The following is a 15,685-nucleotide window of genomic DNA, read 5'->3' on the forward strand; positions in this document are numbered from 1 at the left end:
CAGATATGCAGTCGGATATTGAAATTAGCTAAACCTAAAGCAGATCTATTCAAGTTTGGACATGACCTTCAATGCAAGTGTAACACCCAGAATTCGACCCCGGGTCTCCTGCGTGGAAGTCCAATATCTTAACTATTAGACCAAAGGGACATCCCTGTGGAGGTGGAGAGATACTAGGCTTTTTGAGCCATCAGGTTGAGGCAGTGAGTCACTCTGTTGCACAAGCACCTCTGCAAGCTATTTGATGCCAGTGACTGATAGCTCACAAACCTGTTTCCTTCACAGAAGACCTCTGTTCTGAATCATAATCCAAATACTAAGGAAGCTTGGCGATAGCTGCTGTTTGCTGATTAATAGAACTCAGACATTGGAATACCGGTGAGTATTAGGACCACTGGACTGACTGACAACATTCTAGTGTCAGTCTTTATACCAGCAGAGTACATGTGACAGAACAATGCACAATGATGGCTGGTGGAGATGATGGAACTTATGATTATGGTAAAGATGGAATGATAATGCAGCAAAACATTTCCTGCTAGAAATACGGTTCCTGCGAAACAGTGTGGGCTTGCATGTAACACCATGTATGGGCACAAAGATCTACCCTTCTTTGGCTGCACCTCATTGGCTAAGGGCCCTGCCTTTGTACTGTCGGTACAAAGGCAGACTCTTACGTCATTTTGAGGAGAACTTGACTGATAGATAAATAATGAACATAACATATAGCGAGCCCACATCTAAAAAGATGCAATTGGAAATTGCAAGTGTGTAAGCTAACTGTCATGTGAAGCTCAACCAATCCTCAAGCTAGCAACGAGAATGCTCCTTCCTGATTGGCTAAGTGTTATCCGGAACATTAATGCTGCTTCCTGATTGGCTAAGTGTTATCCAGAACATTAAGAAGTAAGCTGAGCTAGAACTATAGTGTTAATTGCTTACAGCAACCTTATATGAACTAATTAGAAGGTGCAATTCTGGGAAATTGCAAGTGTGGTTGCTCTGACGTAATCCGCTGGGAAATTAATTCCTTCTTTCCATTTATATTACATATTATGATGTCACATGAAACATGACCAATCCTGTCTGATTTGACATTATATTGTCCAATCAGAAAAGGGACAGAAAAGGTCCATTGAACTCAATGGACTTTTGGGGTTACAGAAAGGTTAACAGAAAACAGGTTTACTCTAGGTGACAATTCATTGCACATTCCTAATGAGTCTGGCATTTTGTCCGCATTTTGTCCGCCAATGAGTCTGATGCAAGTTTCTGGGAACTTGCATCGTTCTCGAGTAGTTGCTCGTTGCCTCTGCACCGGTCTAGTTCTATAATCATGATTTCGTATTGTGGATAGTCTGTATAAAAAAAAGTCTCTTCAGAAACATTGATGTTGTTGTGGATATTCTATTTAAAAAAAAGGTGTTCAGAAACATTTACATGATTTGTGTAGTGGATATTCTTTAAAAAATGACTTGTGTATATATTCTATAAAAAAAGAGGCTCAGAAACATTGTCATTGTTGTTGTGGATATTCTCTCAAAATAAAGAGGTTTGGAGATATTAACATTATTTGTTGATATTCTGTCATTTAAAAAAGAGGTTCAGAAGAAAGTTGGCAGCTCAGCTTTCTATATGGGTCATCTATATAAGTCATCTTCGTCATCACCCTCTCCTTCATCGTCAGCAGAGGCATCTTGGTATTGTTGATACTCTGACACCAGGTCGTTCAGGTTGCTGTCCGCCTCCGTGAACTCCATCTCATCCATGCCCTCGCCAGTGTACCAGTGTAGATAGGCCTTGCGGCGGAACATGGCCGAGAACTGATCCGAGATGCGCTTGAAAAGCTCCTGGATGGCCGTGTTGTTCCCAATGAAGGTGGCGGACATCCTGAGGCCACGCGGTGGGATGTCGCAGACAGCCGTCTTGACGTTGTTGGGGATCCACTCCACAAAGTAGCTGTAGTTCTTGGTCTGCACTTTGAGCATCTCCTCCTCCACCGTCTTCATGGACAGCCGGCCACGGAAGATGACAGCGGCGGTCAGGTATCGGCCGTGGCGTGGGTCGCAGGCGGCCATCATGTTCTTGCCATCAAATATCTGCTGGGTGAGCTTTTGCACGGTGAGGGACGTATACTGCTGGCTGCCTCGGCTGGTGAGCGGAGCAAATCCGGGCATGAAGAAATGCAGACGGGGGAAGGGCACCATGTTGGTGGCCAGCTTACGCAGGTCGGCATTGAGCTGGCCGGGGAACCTGAGGCAGGTGGTGACCCCGCTCATGGTGGCGGAGACGAGGTGGTTGAGGTCACCGTAGGTGGGCGTGGAGAGTTTAAGGGTGCGGAAGCAGATTTGATATAGGGCCTCGTTGTCAATGCAAAACGTATCGTCTGTGTTCTCTACCAGCTGGTGGACGGACAGGGTGGAGTTGTATGGCTCGACCACCGTGTCCGACACCTTAGGGGAAGGGACCACGCTGAAAGAGCACATGATCCTGTCCGGGTACTCCTCTCGGATCTTGCTGATTAGCAAAGTGCCCAAGCCTGACCCTGTTCCTCCTCCCAGGGAATGGGTGAGTTGGAATCCCTGGAGACAGTCCGCGGTCTCTGCCTCCTTCCTTACCACATCCAGGACACTATCGGCCAGCTCTGCTCCCTCTGTGTAGTGGCCCTTGGCCCAGTTGTTACCAGAACCACTCTGACCAAAGACAAAGTTGTCTGGTCTGAAGATCTGCCCAAAAGGCCCAGATCTCACAGAGTCCATGGTGCCTGGTTCCAGGTCCACCAGCACGGCACGAGGGACATACTTGTGAGAGGATGATTCGTTGTAATAGACGTTGATTCTTTCTAGTTGTAGTTTGGTGTCCCCACGATATTCCCCAGTGGGGTCGATGCCATGTTCGTCACTTATGACCTCCCAAAACTTAGATCCGATTTGATTGCCACACTGTCCAACCTGTAAATGTACAATTTCTCTCACCATTCTTGTATTCTTCTGTAAGTCTAGATCCACCGATCTAGACTTCTCAAATTCTTCCGCTGCAGCTTCAGAATTCTTCTTCAAATTCTTAAATGGTTTCTGTAACCTTCTCCCTTTATATAGGCTGCCTGAGCTCTGGTATTACGTCACACACGATTCAAACAGTTTACTACCAACTCTGCTTGATTTGCTGGCCAATCCAGGCTACAGAGTTAGCTCATGGTTCACAGGGCTAACACAGTGGTTGTAGGCATGGGCTTCCTTAATTAGAAAGCCTTCGCGGATTGGCCAGGCTTTGCATCACATTTGTGACACTGCAACAATTTAAGTGGTAGCGTGCACAATAGAACTAAATTCTATCTACGGGTCTCTATCCATCAACACGATGTCAGCTGTTCCAATTAGTCGGTCGTATGTTAATGTAAACAGTAATAAGGTATAATTATGCTAACGGCACATCACAGTCTCCTTTGCTACATTATAACCCCCACTACTACTCAACTAATAATATACACCTCCACCACTCCTTAAGGTCTAACCTGTTCAGCATTGCTGAATCCAAAGCAGTTGAAATTGGACCAGTCTATATACAGTATGAGTCTAATTCTGATTTCTTTAGACATTTGTATCTACGCTGAAAGTGAGTCAGCTTCAGATCCCTCTCCCAAATTGTTGTTAATGCATGAAGCCTCTGTGTCCTCTTATGTAAAATGAGTTCAAATGTAATTTTGTGTTCCACTTCGTGCATAATACTTGACTTGGGGAAACAGAAGCAGCCCTTAATATTTGTATCTACACAGTACACAAGAATGCTATGAATGGCCCTTGATGTTACATCATAACATGGGAAGACCACAGCAGAAACTTGGATCGCTACAGGGGCCTACTGCGGGTCAGACAGGCACCCAGAACTGCTGGCGAGACAAGGCACAGCTAGGAGGGAAGGGGGTAACAAGGGGGTAACCCCCACAGATAGTACAGCCATGAACCAGCCCACAACAGCCCTGCCAATCGGGCTCAGCCCTATTGGCACGACGGTCTGGCGAGTGGGAAGCGAGCCCCTGGTTCAATCCACGCTTCCGCGCTTCACTACATAATAAGGCATTGCATGTGATCATGTTGATTGTTTTCTGGGTTGTATAAGATTGGTGTTCCTCTTGGTTCACTGGTTCACTTTAGTGGAAGAGCTTTGTGCTGGAGACATTACAGAGTAATTTGGTGCAATAAAGCATGTCGCATTGAGCGCTCAGTGTGCAAGCGTTTATTTATTTCTCATTTCTATACTCATCGCTCAGCACCTGCCCAAATTTGGGTTAGGGATGTACATGTCTGCTCTCTTGACATTTACCTATAGAGGGTATGCGCATGCGTTAAGTGAATGGCAAATTGAGTGGCAAAGTGAGTTAACGTCATTAAATGCAATTAGGTAGGCCTTTTCTGTTTGCATGTATGGGCTGTCAAGGACAGAAAGTAGTTTTTCCCACTCAGTAGGTGTTCCCACATAACTTCCGGGTATGATGATGTCACACGCATACCCTCTATAGGCCCAACTGTGTGTATTTACGATAATTCATAAACTTTACTGACGTCAGAGACCTTGTTAAGCTGAATAAATTTAGCACACTTTTTGAAGCGGTGGCTTTGTCTGTCCCGTACATGTCCCGTGCCCGCTTCCAAGGAGTGGAATGTCTGTCCCGTACATGTCACGTGCATGCAGAATTGAGGATTGGTCAAGCTTCACATGACAATTTGGCCCTCCAGTCATCCATTCATTCAGAATTCATACAAATATAGAACTAAAGCACATAGAAAGTATAGATCTAGAACACAGAATGTATAGATCTAGAACACAGATTTCATAGCTCTAGAACACAGAATAAAAATTCACCGCTTCACTTCGAACCGAGGTTTGATTTTTTTGTGATGTGTGTGATCTAAGGTGTGGATTCGCTGGTTTCTTCAGGTGACTTGACTGACCGAAACTCGTGTCGCACTGTTTACAGTAAAGAAAGGTTAGACGTAAATAAGCGTAGGCTTCAAAGATAACTTTGTTTTTTTCCAGGAAAAGAATGTGTTGGTGAATGTCAGTATGTTTTCTGCACGGAAACAATAAACTAAACTATTTGAACTAAACCTCTTTAATAAAACAGCTTAATGTACAATTCTTTAATCAATTCCCCACCTCTACCTCACCACAGGGTGTTTAATTCAGAGTGTGGAAAAGACATTTCAACATCCTCTCTATATCCTTCTATTATCCCAACAGCAGCAATAACACAAAGCTGACAAGACAAGGTACAGAAAGTGGCTTTATTCTTTATACAGTGACAGCTGTCCATAAAGGAACATCTTTATGGGTAAATGTTACTAATTGACTTATAAGTTTATACAATCCTACATGTAAGGCCACAAAACCTTAATGATTTAAACAATACTCAGAATATGAATACTGTACTTGTTTTTGCAAAGTGAATATACCTTGAACTGTAACAAGTGGCGCACTATATCAATAAGAGAACTGATACATGACTCAAATCTTTCCGTTGACAAAGAAGTGACTTGTTTAAGTGAGTGCTGATGAATCTTGGCAAAATACACCAAGACAATCACTTCTTTAATCTGCTTTGCTATAAGCTAAAATAATTATACAAACAGTATACCAATGGGAGAAAATGAAGAGTACAGTATGAGAAATAAGTAAAATTTCAGTTATTTATAAATTCATGAACAATATACACATTTGGTTATACACCGCTGTCAAGTTGGACGAATGATCCAACCAGAGATTTAACTCACACTGAAACAGAAGAGACAATACATGAGGATTCAATTTAATATCTCACATGGAGACACACGTTGGCAGACAACGGCAACAGCTTTGTGTGCGTGCGCGCGCACACATGATAATTCATAAACTTATACTAGTAACTAATATCAACCAGCAGCGATCAGAGGCGTCAATTGGGTATGGCCATTGGCAGCGCCATTGGATTCATCTTTTTGTGCCTTCACGCGTGCAAGACACCAGTCATGTTGCCATACCTTATCAACAGGCATGAATTTATTTTAGGAAAGTACATTTAATTCTTTCCCCCCCCTTTAGCCAAGGTATGGCAACTTCCATCCTAGCCATACCCAATTGACGCCTCTGGTCATTGCTGGTTGATATTGATGAAAGAATTGCTATGTGTATCAGGGGCTCTACTGACATCAGAGACCTTGTTAAGCTGAATACATTTAGCACACTTTTTGTGTGATGTTTGTAATCTAAAGTTTTTCTGCGGTGTGGATTTTCTGGTGTTTCTTCAGGTGACTTGACTGACTGAAACTCTTGTCGCACTGTTTACAGTGAAAGGGTTTTTCTCCGGTGTGGATTCGCTCGTGTTTCTTCCGGTGACTCGACTGATTGAAACTCCTGCTGCACTGTCTACAGTGGAAGGGTTTCTCACCGGTGTGGATGCGCTCGTGCCTTTTCATGTTATCCAGCTTACTGAAGTGCTTGTCGCACTGCTTACAATGCAGCGGGTCTACTTTGACGTGGAGGCGCTGGTGTTTTTTCAGGTGGACCGACTGATTGAAACTCTTTTTGCACTGTTTACAGTGGTATGGTTTCTCTCCGGTGTGAACGTGCTGGTGTCTGTTCAGGTGATCTAACTGACTGAAACTCTTGTCGCACTGTTTGCAATGGAAAGGTTTTTCCCCGGTGTGCGTGCGCTCGTGCCTCTTCACGTTGTCTAACCGACTGAAACTCTTGGCACACTGTTTACAGTAATAGAATTGTTTTTGTGCCGCGTGGATGCCCAGTTCCGTCTTCAGGTTACACAAGTCTCTGAAACTCTGGTCACACTCTTGTTGACTGAGAGATCTCGCTTTGTCTTTGCCTCCGTGTTTCGGGCGCACGTGGCTGGTGGTGGGTTGATCCTGGAAAGAAACACCACTTCAATGCATCTCTCAAAAGTGCAACAGAAAATAAGCCAAATAAATCCTTTTGTAAACCTCTGAAACTAACTAAGTAAGTACATTTCAAAAGACTGCTATAAATACGTTTAAATGCAGACAACTCCAAAAGGTGACTATTTATTGATTATGGGCAATTGTTTATTTTATATTAATAATGAAATAGAATAACGCAATGTACCACGGTAGTCGTTGGGCTACTGTCCGCCGCTGTTGACGAGAGTCCCTCTAGCATCCCCAGACATGCTTCTGTGTCACACTGTTGTAGACTGCAGGATCTTGCTTTGTCTGTGCCTCCATGTTTTGGGCGTACATGGCTGGTGGTGGGTCGAGTCTGGAAAAAAACGTGACTTCAATGCATCTCTCAAATGTTTAACAGAAAGTAAGCCAAATACATTCTCCTGCTAAACCTCTGAAAATTTAACTAAGTACATTTCAAAAGACTTATAAATGCATTAGTGAATTCTGCAATAAATACCGTAACTTTAAATGCTGACAACTCCAAATAGTGACAATTTATTGATTATGGGCAATTGGTTATTGTGTTATTTTGTATCAATAATATAATGTACCATGGTCTTTAAGCTACTGTTAGCCGCTGTTGACGAGAGTCCCTCTAGCATCCCCAGACATGCTTCTGTGTCACACTGTTGTTGACTGAACGATCTTGCTTTGTCTCCATGTTTCGGGCGTACATGGCTGGTGGTGGGTTGCGTCTGGAAAGAAACGTGACTTCAATGCATCTCTCAAAAGTGTAACAGAAAGTAAGCCAAATAAATCCTCTTTCTAAACCTCTGAAAATGTAGGGGTCTTCAACAGGGGGTCCTCAGAGTTACTACAGGTGGTCCTCCAAATCTTTGTGTGATAGAAACTTTTTTTTTTCTCCCTTTTTTATATTCACCACTTTATGTGGGTCTTATTCTGAGAACTTTAGCCAAAAATAGCAGATCTACAAGCTCACAACGCCTCGCAGCTTGTAGAGCGGTTATTTTCGGCAAAGAGGTGTAGATGCGGAAAAGAGCAGACTAAGTATAGAGTGTAAAGCCCTTTGCACACAGGACAATTGCGTTTTTGCTGCATGAATAAAATGCATTCGGTTTGGTGTGCAATGCTGTGTGGAATCGGCGCTGAGGATCCCAAAAGGAGTCATAAAAGGAGTGATGAGTTTTTTACCGCATGCGACAAGACGCACGAATCGAACTGGGTTCGATCGAGAAAAAAACGCACGGCCGCAGTCACTCGTCGCGCGGCTAATTCGGATCCGGTGTGCATGAGGTCGTAGAGAATCATTGTTTTCTTTTTAAAAAAATGAAATTATCAGTTTTATCCGTGCGGAAAAAACGCGCCTGTGTGCAAAGGGCTTAAGTTTATTAAGTATTGACGGTTCAAGCGTTAAATATCTGAAAACAAAAATTAACATGAATCCAAAATACACCGATGATTGTGCTGTCAAAGGATGAAACTTTATGGTATCTATGTGTTGTCCCTGCTTCATCTCTCTTCTCAACTAAGGGGTCCTTGGCCTGAAAACGTTGAAGACCCCTACATTAGTGAATTCTGCAATAAATACTCCAAAAAGTGACTATTTTTTGATTATGGGTAGTTGGTTATTTTTTGAATTAATAGTAAAATATAATAATGCAATGTACCACAGTAGTCTTTGGGTTACTGTTGGCTGCTGTTGATGAGAGTCCCTCTAGCATACCCAGACATGCTTCAGTGTCTGCATATCCAATCTGACTGGCTGAGGGGGGCCAGGCCAAGCCATACATTGTGTAATCATGCTTCCTCCTGTAACAGAGAGGACAAACAGTATCTCAGCACGGGCCCTGATTGCTTTTTGAATCCTCATAATACCAAGCTACTTACTGACAAACATCGTGCATGGTCAGTGATTGATATTTCAAATACGGAAGAAATACAGAATAATTGAAAACCTTTATATTGTAGAGATTAGAACTTTAGAACAGTGGTTCTCAACCTGTGGGTCGGGACCCCCAGGGGGGTCCCCAAATTATTTTGGGGGGGTTCCCAGATGATTAACTTAATGTGCAACATTGTTTTCTCACTCAACAGTAAACAATATAGTATAGTGTATCTGCACATTTCTAACGTGACAATTTAAGGAGTTTTTAATACCTCTAAAATGACAAATTAAACATTGGCCAAATTGTAAAAAATAGCCAATCGTGAAATTGTGAAAATAGACAATCTACACGCTGACAATGCCTCCCAACGCGAGCTGATCTACACGCTCACAATGCCTCGCGTTCACCTCCCAACGCGAGGCGGTGTGAGCATGTAGATCTGCCATTTTCACAATAGAAATGTGTTATACAAAATGTAATGCCTCAACTCTTATAGTGTTGGTCAGGGGGTCGCGGCCTGAAAAGGTTGAGAACCACTGCTTTAGAAGGTTCTTGTTAACATAAGGCCAAACAAGGACAACTCTGGGAAGAAGTGCAATAGTCTTCATTTAATGTTGAACATGATTTTGCTTTTATTCAACAGTGGCTCTGCTATATGACAACACATTATGGTCCATGACAATTGGGTGCTGCGGTGAGGATGCTGTTTTGTTTCAAGATGATAAACATAGACTATTACCCTTTCCCTGTGTCATCAAAGTGGACTTCTGCGTGTCCCTCTGAGTAGCCATAGCGCACCGACTTCCTATCGCACGCCATTCTGACAAATGACTGTGGATGACAGAGTTTGGAAAATTAAGGTTACGAGTCACGACATACATTACCCAACTCCTCCCCCTGAACTCCCCAGATGTGGCTCTAAAAAAAGGTACAAATTAGTTCCCCTGCTATATCACTAACATGTGTAACGCCCTACCGAAAGCCTTAACCTGTAAATCCCTAACTTATTTTAAAATTGGTCTGAAAAGTCACTTACAGGCGACTGCTACTCGAAACTTGTAAATAGCCTGTAAATATATTTTATTTTTTTATTTTTTTATGCATAGTACTGTGTTATATCTGTCTGTTATTCTGCTTACTAGGATCTCCATTTAGTTGACCTTGTACCAGTGAACTGAACTGTCATGAAACTGTACCTTTTCCTATGCAACCTTCTAATAAAGTCTTCAATCAATCAACCAACCACATAGAGTCTCTATACTATAGACTAACTACAGGACAATGTTACTAGTTTCATAAGTTTCAGTGATTTCATGTATCATAATGTTGTTTTTCTATAGTTATGTAGAGCAGTGGTTCTCAAAGTGCAGTCACTTAATACAGGTCAGTAACTGAGAGTTATGGGGATCGTTGAAATTTAAAAGGAAAATAAATCTTGAATCTTGAATCTCAGAACCACAGTATTGTTGTTATGGTGTTATGTGTTTCTTTAAGCTGTCCTGTTGTAATTACAAAGAAAAAAATCTACTTGTGGACAATATAGAGATTATTACTATTACAAAATAATATGATTTTGTTTTGACATGAGGTTCAACAACAACCAACATAAGAGGCCCACAGTCTGCAATAGCATAGCAGTGAGTTGCAAATAGTCTGATTTGGAATACATTGCCTAAAAAAAAACATTTTTGTATTCTATTCAATACTATGGATTTAAGTAATGATAGCCCAGGATTAATGATACACATCATTGGATTATGTAAACTACCAGTTGTAGCTTTACTAGTTTATAATTTTTAGTTAATGTCAAAGCTAGGACGTCTTAGGTGTTGATGGAACTCGCTCATAAACACATCGACTTGAGATACTGTAGTAGCTAGTATTGTCCGCCGTCACTTAAAATTAGACGTTATTTCAAAGGAATAAAAACAGTAGACTCGGTTGAAAACGTTACCTGAAGCGGAGGGTAGAACTACCAGCCAAGGAATATTCTATATAATTCTATAATTAGATGTTTACATCGATAATGTGTAGGAGAGAAACAGAAGTCGAGACGATGCTCTTCCAGAGTATTTCCTGTATGTGGGGGTCGCGTATGCTTGCCGTGGCGTCGCGCGTCGAACACGGCTGATCTACAAGTCCTCAACACGACGCATCTTTGGAGTTTTGTGGACTTGTATATCGGCCATTTTGGCGCGAGACCGTCGAACCGTCGAAGCATAAACCGACTCCTACGTCATTATGCATCCAGCGACCAGCGCACCCCTTTTTCATTCCGAATGAAACAGTGTGATCCGGTCTAGAGCCCATTTTTCGTATCCGGTGATGTGCACACACACATTCATGTACGCACCGTTTCCATATCCGCTCTAGACCATGGCCGGATCAGTAATCTACAAAGCGGGGAACACCCTAAAAAAAAAGTAATGCAACGCATCAGTGGGATGAGAACGTTTGTTTACAAACGAATATCGTATCTAACATTTTTCTTAACTTGACACTACAATTTTGTGCATTTCTATGATTTTGTAATGATTTTGCGTCAGGTCAGGTAGTGACTTTAATCAGCATAATTCAAGACAAACAGCCAGAATACAGCTCTTTGTTTATCAATATTTGTTAGATTTGTTTTTGTTTTCTCCATGGATATATGTTGCCATCTATTGGTTACTGGTGGTATGGGTCACAATGGGAGAAGAATGGGGATTTTGTGACAACCACACATTTATTGCAACATTGAAGTGAAAATAGAAGAACTTTTGAGCTTGAGCCTTAAAAAAAAGAAAGACAAAAAAACAAACATCTGAATGGACATTGGACACACCCACTGTCTGTTCTTTCTTGCTGCCACATCAGATGTGTATCCCTAAAGTAGCCTAGCATTGCCATTGCCAGACTATTGTATCCCTGAAAGTACACCTGACTGACTGATTCATTCAGGTGCAGTGTGCAGATCTGAACCATCATATGGTGCAGATGGATGTGCTTGTGTCGTGTGTATCTGGTGTGATAATGGGTAATGGATGTATAGTCGGGGCAATTAACTACATTATTCAAAATAAATATATTCTATCTGTGCCGTGTTTTCTTTTAAAACCAAACTGGTTGTCAGCTATGATAAGTCTCCAGCCTGTTCAACAGGATTTTCTCCAGCACTTTGGAGAGTATGCTGCTAACCCAATAGGACTGTTAGTTATCCATACCATTCATTTTCCCAGCTTTATTCTTAACTGGCACAAGCAGTACAGATAACATGGAATCTGGTAAAACACCTTGATGAAGGAAACCAGTAATACATAGAGCAAGAAGAGGAGCTAGCTTATGACTGGCATGTTTTAAGTGTTCAGCTGAAATGTGATCCCGGCCACATGATTTGTTATTATCTAGACTCATTATAGTGTTGTATACTTCTTCTGATCTTACAGCCAGGTTCTCAGTGGAGTCAACCTTATCAACCTCAAATGCATCGCTCTTAACACAGTTGAATAATTCCTGGTCGTGTTGTCGCCACAATTCATCAATATTAGCTGCTCCACTCACACCATCAATGGAAGACGGCAGGGACATTCTACTGTTGTTTAAAACCTTGACTTCTTGCCAGAAATCATAACAGCTGTTGTTACGCAGCTTTCTGGCAAGTGAGTCAGCCCTCATATATTATCCCCTTTTTTTTAATGAAGCGGTCAGCAAATTTATATTTGCCATTCAAGGTTTGTTTTTATTCAAATAAGGGCCCCTGTCTCTGCCTTCCTGATTCTGACCATACTTTAAAAGCATCTCTAGCATCAGTGTAGCTCAGCCACATGCTCATTCCATCCAGGTTTTATGCTATATGCTCCTTTTTCTTACCCTTATAAAAATCCTTACTAGAGGAATTTAAAGAATAATAATATCATAGGTATGACACAACTCTCTACCATGTTGCTCATTTTTACAGTTGGTGTCACTGCACATCATTGTTTCTTTAGGTATAACGACAGTCATGTAATTGGTCAGTAAGTAAGGTATCGTGATTGATATCATTCTCACTTAATTTTAGCCAATCCAGCCTCCTTGTGATTGATTTATCGTCATCCACAGCTAGCATAGGTATATTTTCAACATTTAGGGTCAAAGCAAAAGGAATATGGTCAGTGCTGGCCAAGCCAACTGATAACAAATTACTATGTTGTCAAGAGAAGCATGTGCATCCGCACTCCGCAGTACATAAACAATGGTATACCCATGACACTGTATGCCATGCTTCACTATTATATGTACAGCTATTCTCAGGTTGTATAGAGCTTTACTTGACAATTCAATCGACGATTTGTTTTAAGAAAAGAGGGAACACAGAGGAGGAGACATGCAGATGGAATCAAGAGACATGCAGATGGAATCAAGGGATGCAAACCTAGACCAGTGGTTGCAGAGACTGGGTCCTTTGATAAGAACATAGAACATGGCATTCTGTAGATTCCTCCATGTCAGTGGACCTTTGTGGTTGATAACACGATTCACTCAGCTGAACAATGAGCTAGTAAGGACCCATTGTTTGTTACCTCGTAACCTCAAGCTTAGGATGCTTATAGTCATACGACACATAGCAAACTCGTGTTTTTGCACCAACACACTCACTCTTGCATGCAGCGCTCTCTCTCTCTCTCTCTCTCTCTCTCTCTCTCTCTCTCAGAAATCCATCCAAGCCAACACACGCACACGCACGCATGCACGCACGCACGCACGCACGCGCACACACACACACACACACACACACACACACACACACACACACACACACACACACACACTTCACCAATGCAAATTCAATTAAAGGGAGATATAGGCACTGACTGCCAACTTGCTGGAGAAATGTCGTTGTACCAGAAAAATTACCTTTGTCTTACTCCACTACACTACAATAAGAGCTGAGGAATGCCAGGCTTCTGTGGAATGTACTGCACTGCATAGATGGAGTACTCCGTAGTCCGGCGCCATTCATCACTTCCTACTTTTTTGCTTTGAGTCCAATGCAGCAAATCTGAGAGACAGGGGAAAAGGACCTGGTGGGTAATGTATAGATAGGCCTAATACAGTAGCCTATAAGGTATAAGAACAATTACAGTTACTGTACATTTTAGGCATGTAGCAGACTCTAATCTAGAGTAACAAAGAGCAAGGTTGAAATATTCTCAATAATCAACAACAGGTTAAGTGATTGAGGAATAAGAAATCAATTAGGAACACAACAACTAGAACATATCATTCAGCCTAACAATGCCAGCAACCCAGTGCTATGTTATTGCTGGAGAATGGGGGAGAATGAGAACTGGACAGACTGTTCGTTTCTTATCAGGGAAGTGTAACTAGTACCAGCAGAGCTATTCGGTTATTGGGAAAAAGTATTTTGGACTCTCCAGCACTTTGATGTGTAAATCAGGAAGTGTGTCTCCACTGCTGGTAGTTTTTCCAGATTTACCTGAGGTCCGTTCTTTGTCTCAATCAGTATCTCATGACGTGGACTTACTGGACTTACAGACCTACAATTTGCATATCCGCCCTGATAATGTAATTTCTGAAGAACTCTCATAGGCGCCTGTTAATTCTTAAGTGTTGCTGTAGTAGTGTATTATTTTGTTTGTGTCTCCTCTTACGTGTTGTTCATGTTCAACCTCTTAAATGGCCCCTTTGGTGCCAAGGTTGCTGGAGCCGAGGGATAGAGAGATTGTTGTCATTTTTGATTAATTGGCTAGCACTCTATTTAAGCCATCTCTGATATTATTCTTGCTCTCTCTCTCCTTCACACCTCACCTTTGGGTTTGATATTGTTTGGTATTTTCTTAAGTTTGCAACTCTCGACCCACACACACACAAAACACCTTTTCACGCATCCATGCATGACCTCCTCACTCGTCATCACATGTGAGACTGTGAGATGCAAATATCTCTTCAGTGACTTATAGCCTTCTATAGCAACTATGCAAACATGCTCATGATCAGACACATGCACAACAGTTATACATGATATTATGCAAACTTGAAAACACTCAGTCCCAACACTGTTCGTTTGTGAGTCTCTCTACTTTCTGGCTTATAACACTGACTGAGACGGAGGCTGTTTAAAAAGCATATGACTGTGTTAATCAAAACACTGTTAATCAATTATATCCAGAATGGACCCAGAATCAATTCCTTTTTTCACATAGCCTATAATTCAATATAACATGTCAAACATGAAGCTGCCCTTCATGCCATGAAGTAAATGTGTGCCTGCATATTTTCCAAGTCCTGACTCTCTTGCAGTAAATCTTGTGTAGCGGAATGTAACTGGAGATTTCATGTAGGACAGTGCTTCACTTCTGCTGAAAAGAAACAAGAGAACGATCTTGGGATATGAATATCTAAACCACATGGGAATTGTGAAGATTACAGAATTCCAAAATGTTCCAAAAAAAGATTGAAGATGAAAGTTGCCTTATTTTTGTGGGTTTGTGTCTCTTGTATGAATACAATATTATTGTTGGAACACTTAGCTAAAGTAAGTCCGGTCATATTTGCTTACAATGATAATTAAATCTGCATCCCAATATTATTGAATAGAGGCGTTACATCTCTCATTCCCTTGTCATACCATGGCTATTCACTATATAGCCTAAACGCGCATGGGAGCTCTTATTAGTAAACATTAACAATACGTAAGAGGATTTGTCTGTGTTGTATACATGTGCATGTGTTAGAGAGCCAAAGGAAAGAGAGAGATGTGCACGTTTAGTTTTGTGTGTGCGTGCGTGTGTACATGCATGCGTGTGTGTGTGTGCCTGCGTGTGGACTGTGGAGAGAGCTCAGAGGGAGTGTGAAGTGCCACTGCACAAAGGTAATAGCAGGCATATATCACACAGGACTGGA

General features: G+C 41.8%; 2 protein-coding genes across 2 annotated transcripts; both read right to left on the bottom strand.

Annotated features, from left to right (window-relative positions):
- Nucleotides 1-1,640: 1,640 nt before the first annotated feature.
- Nucleotides 1,641-2,966, bottom strand: LOC308306671 (tubulin beta chain-like; the record flags this gene model as incomplete). Its single annotated transcript, XM_080751712.1, has 1 exon — nt 1,641-2,966. The coding sequence occupies exon 1, from the start codon at nt 2,757-2,759 to the stop codon at nt 1,641-1,643; it is 1,119 nt and encodes a 372-aa protein (XP_080607838.1). The 5' UTR covers nt 2,760-2,966.
- Nucleotides 2,967-5,479: 2,513 nt separating this feature from the next.
- Nucleotides 5,480-10,872, bottom strand: LOC308306984 (uncharacterized protein). Its single transcript, XM_080752043.1, has 6 exons — nt 10,755-10,872; nt 9,540-9,631; nt 8,582-8,723; nt 7,505-7,648; nt 7,114-7,266; nt 5,480-6,896 (listed from the first exon to the last, which is right to left on the bottom strand). The coding sequence occupies exons 2-6, from the start codon at nt 9,617-9,619 to the stop codon at nt 6,243-6,245; spliced, it is 1,173 nt and encodes a 390-aa protein (XP_080608169.1). The 5' UTR covers nt 9,620-9,631; nt 10,755-10,872; the 3' UTR covers nt 5,480-6,242.
- Between the last annotated feature and the right edge of the window lie 4,813 nt (nt 10,873-15,685).

This window comes from Nannobrachium achirus (assembly GCF_963921795.1).
Source record: "Nannobrachium achirus genome assembly, chromosome: 21".
In the NCBI taxonomy this organism is placed as follows: domain Eukaryota; kingdom Metazoa; phylum Chordata; class Actinopteri; order Myctophiformes; family Myctophidae; genus Nannobrachium; species Nannobrachium achirus.

Coding starts and splice junctions, on each gene's coding strand:
- LOC308306984 (XM_080752043.1), bottom strand. CDS start 9,619: ATGGCGTGCGATAGGAAGTCGGTGCGCTATGGCTACTCAGAGGGACAC. Junction 7,649..8,581: donor GTAACCCAAAGACTACTGTG/GTACATTGCATT, acceptor GTTTCTTTCCAG/ACGCAACCCACCACCAGCCA. Junction 7,267..7,504: donor ACAGTAGCTTAAAGACCATG/GTACATTATATT, acceptor GTTTTTTTCCAG/ACTCGACCCACCACCAGCCA.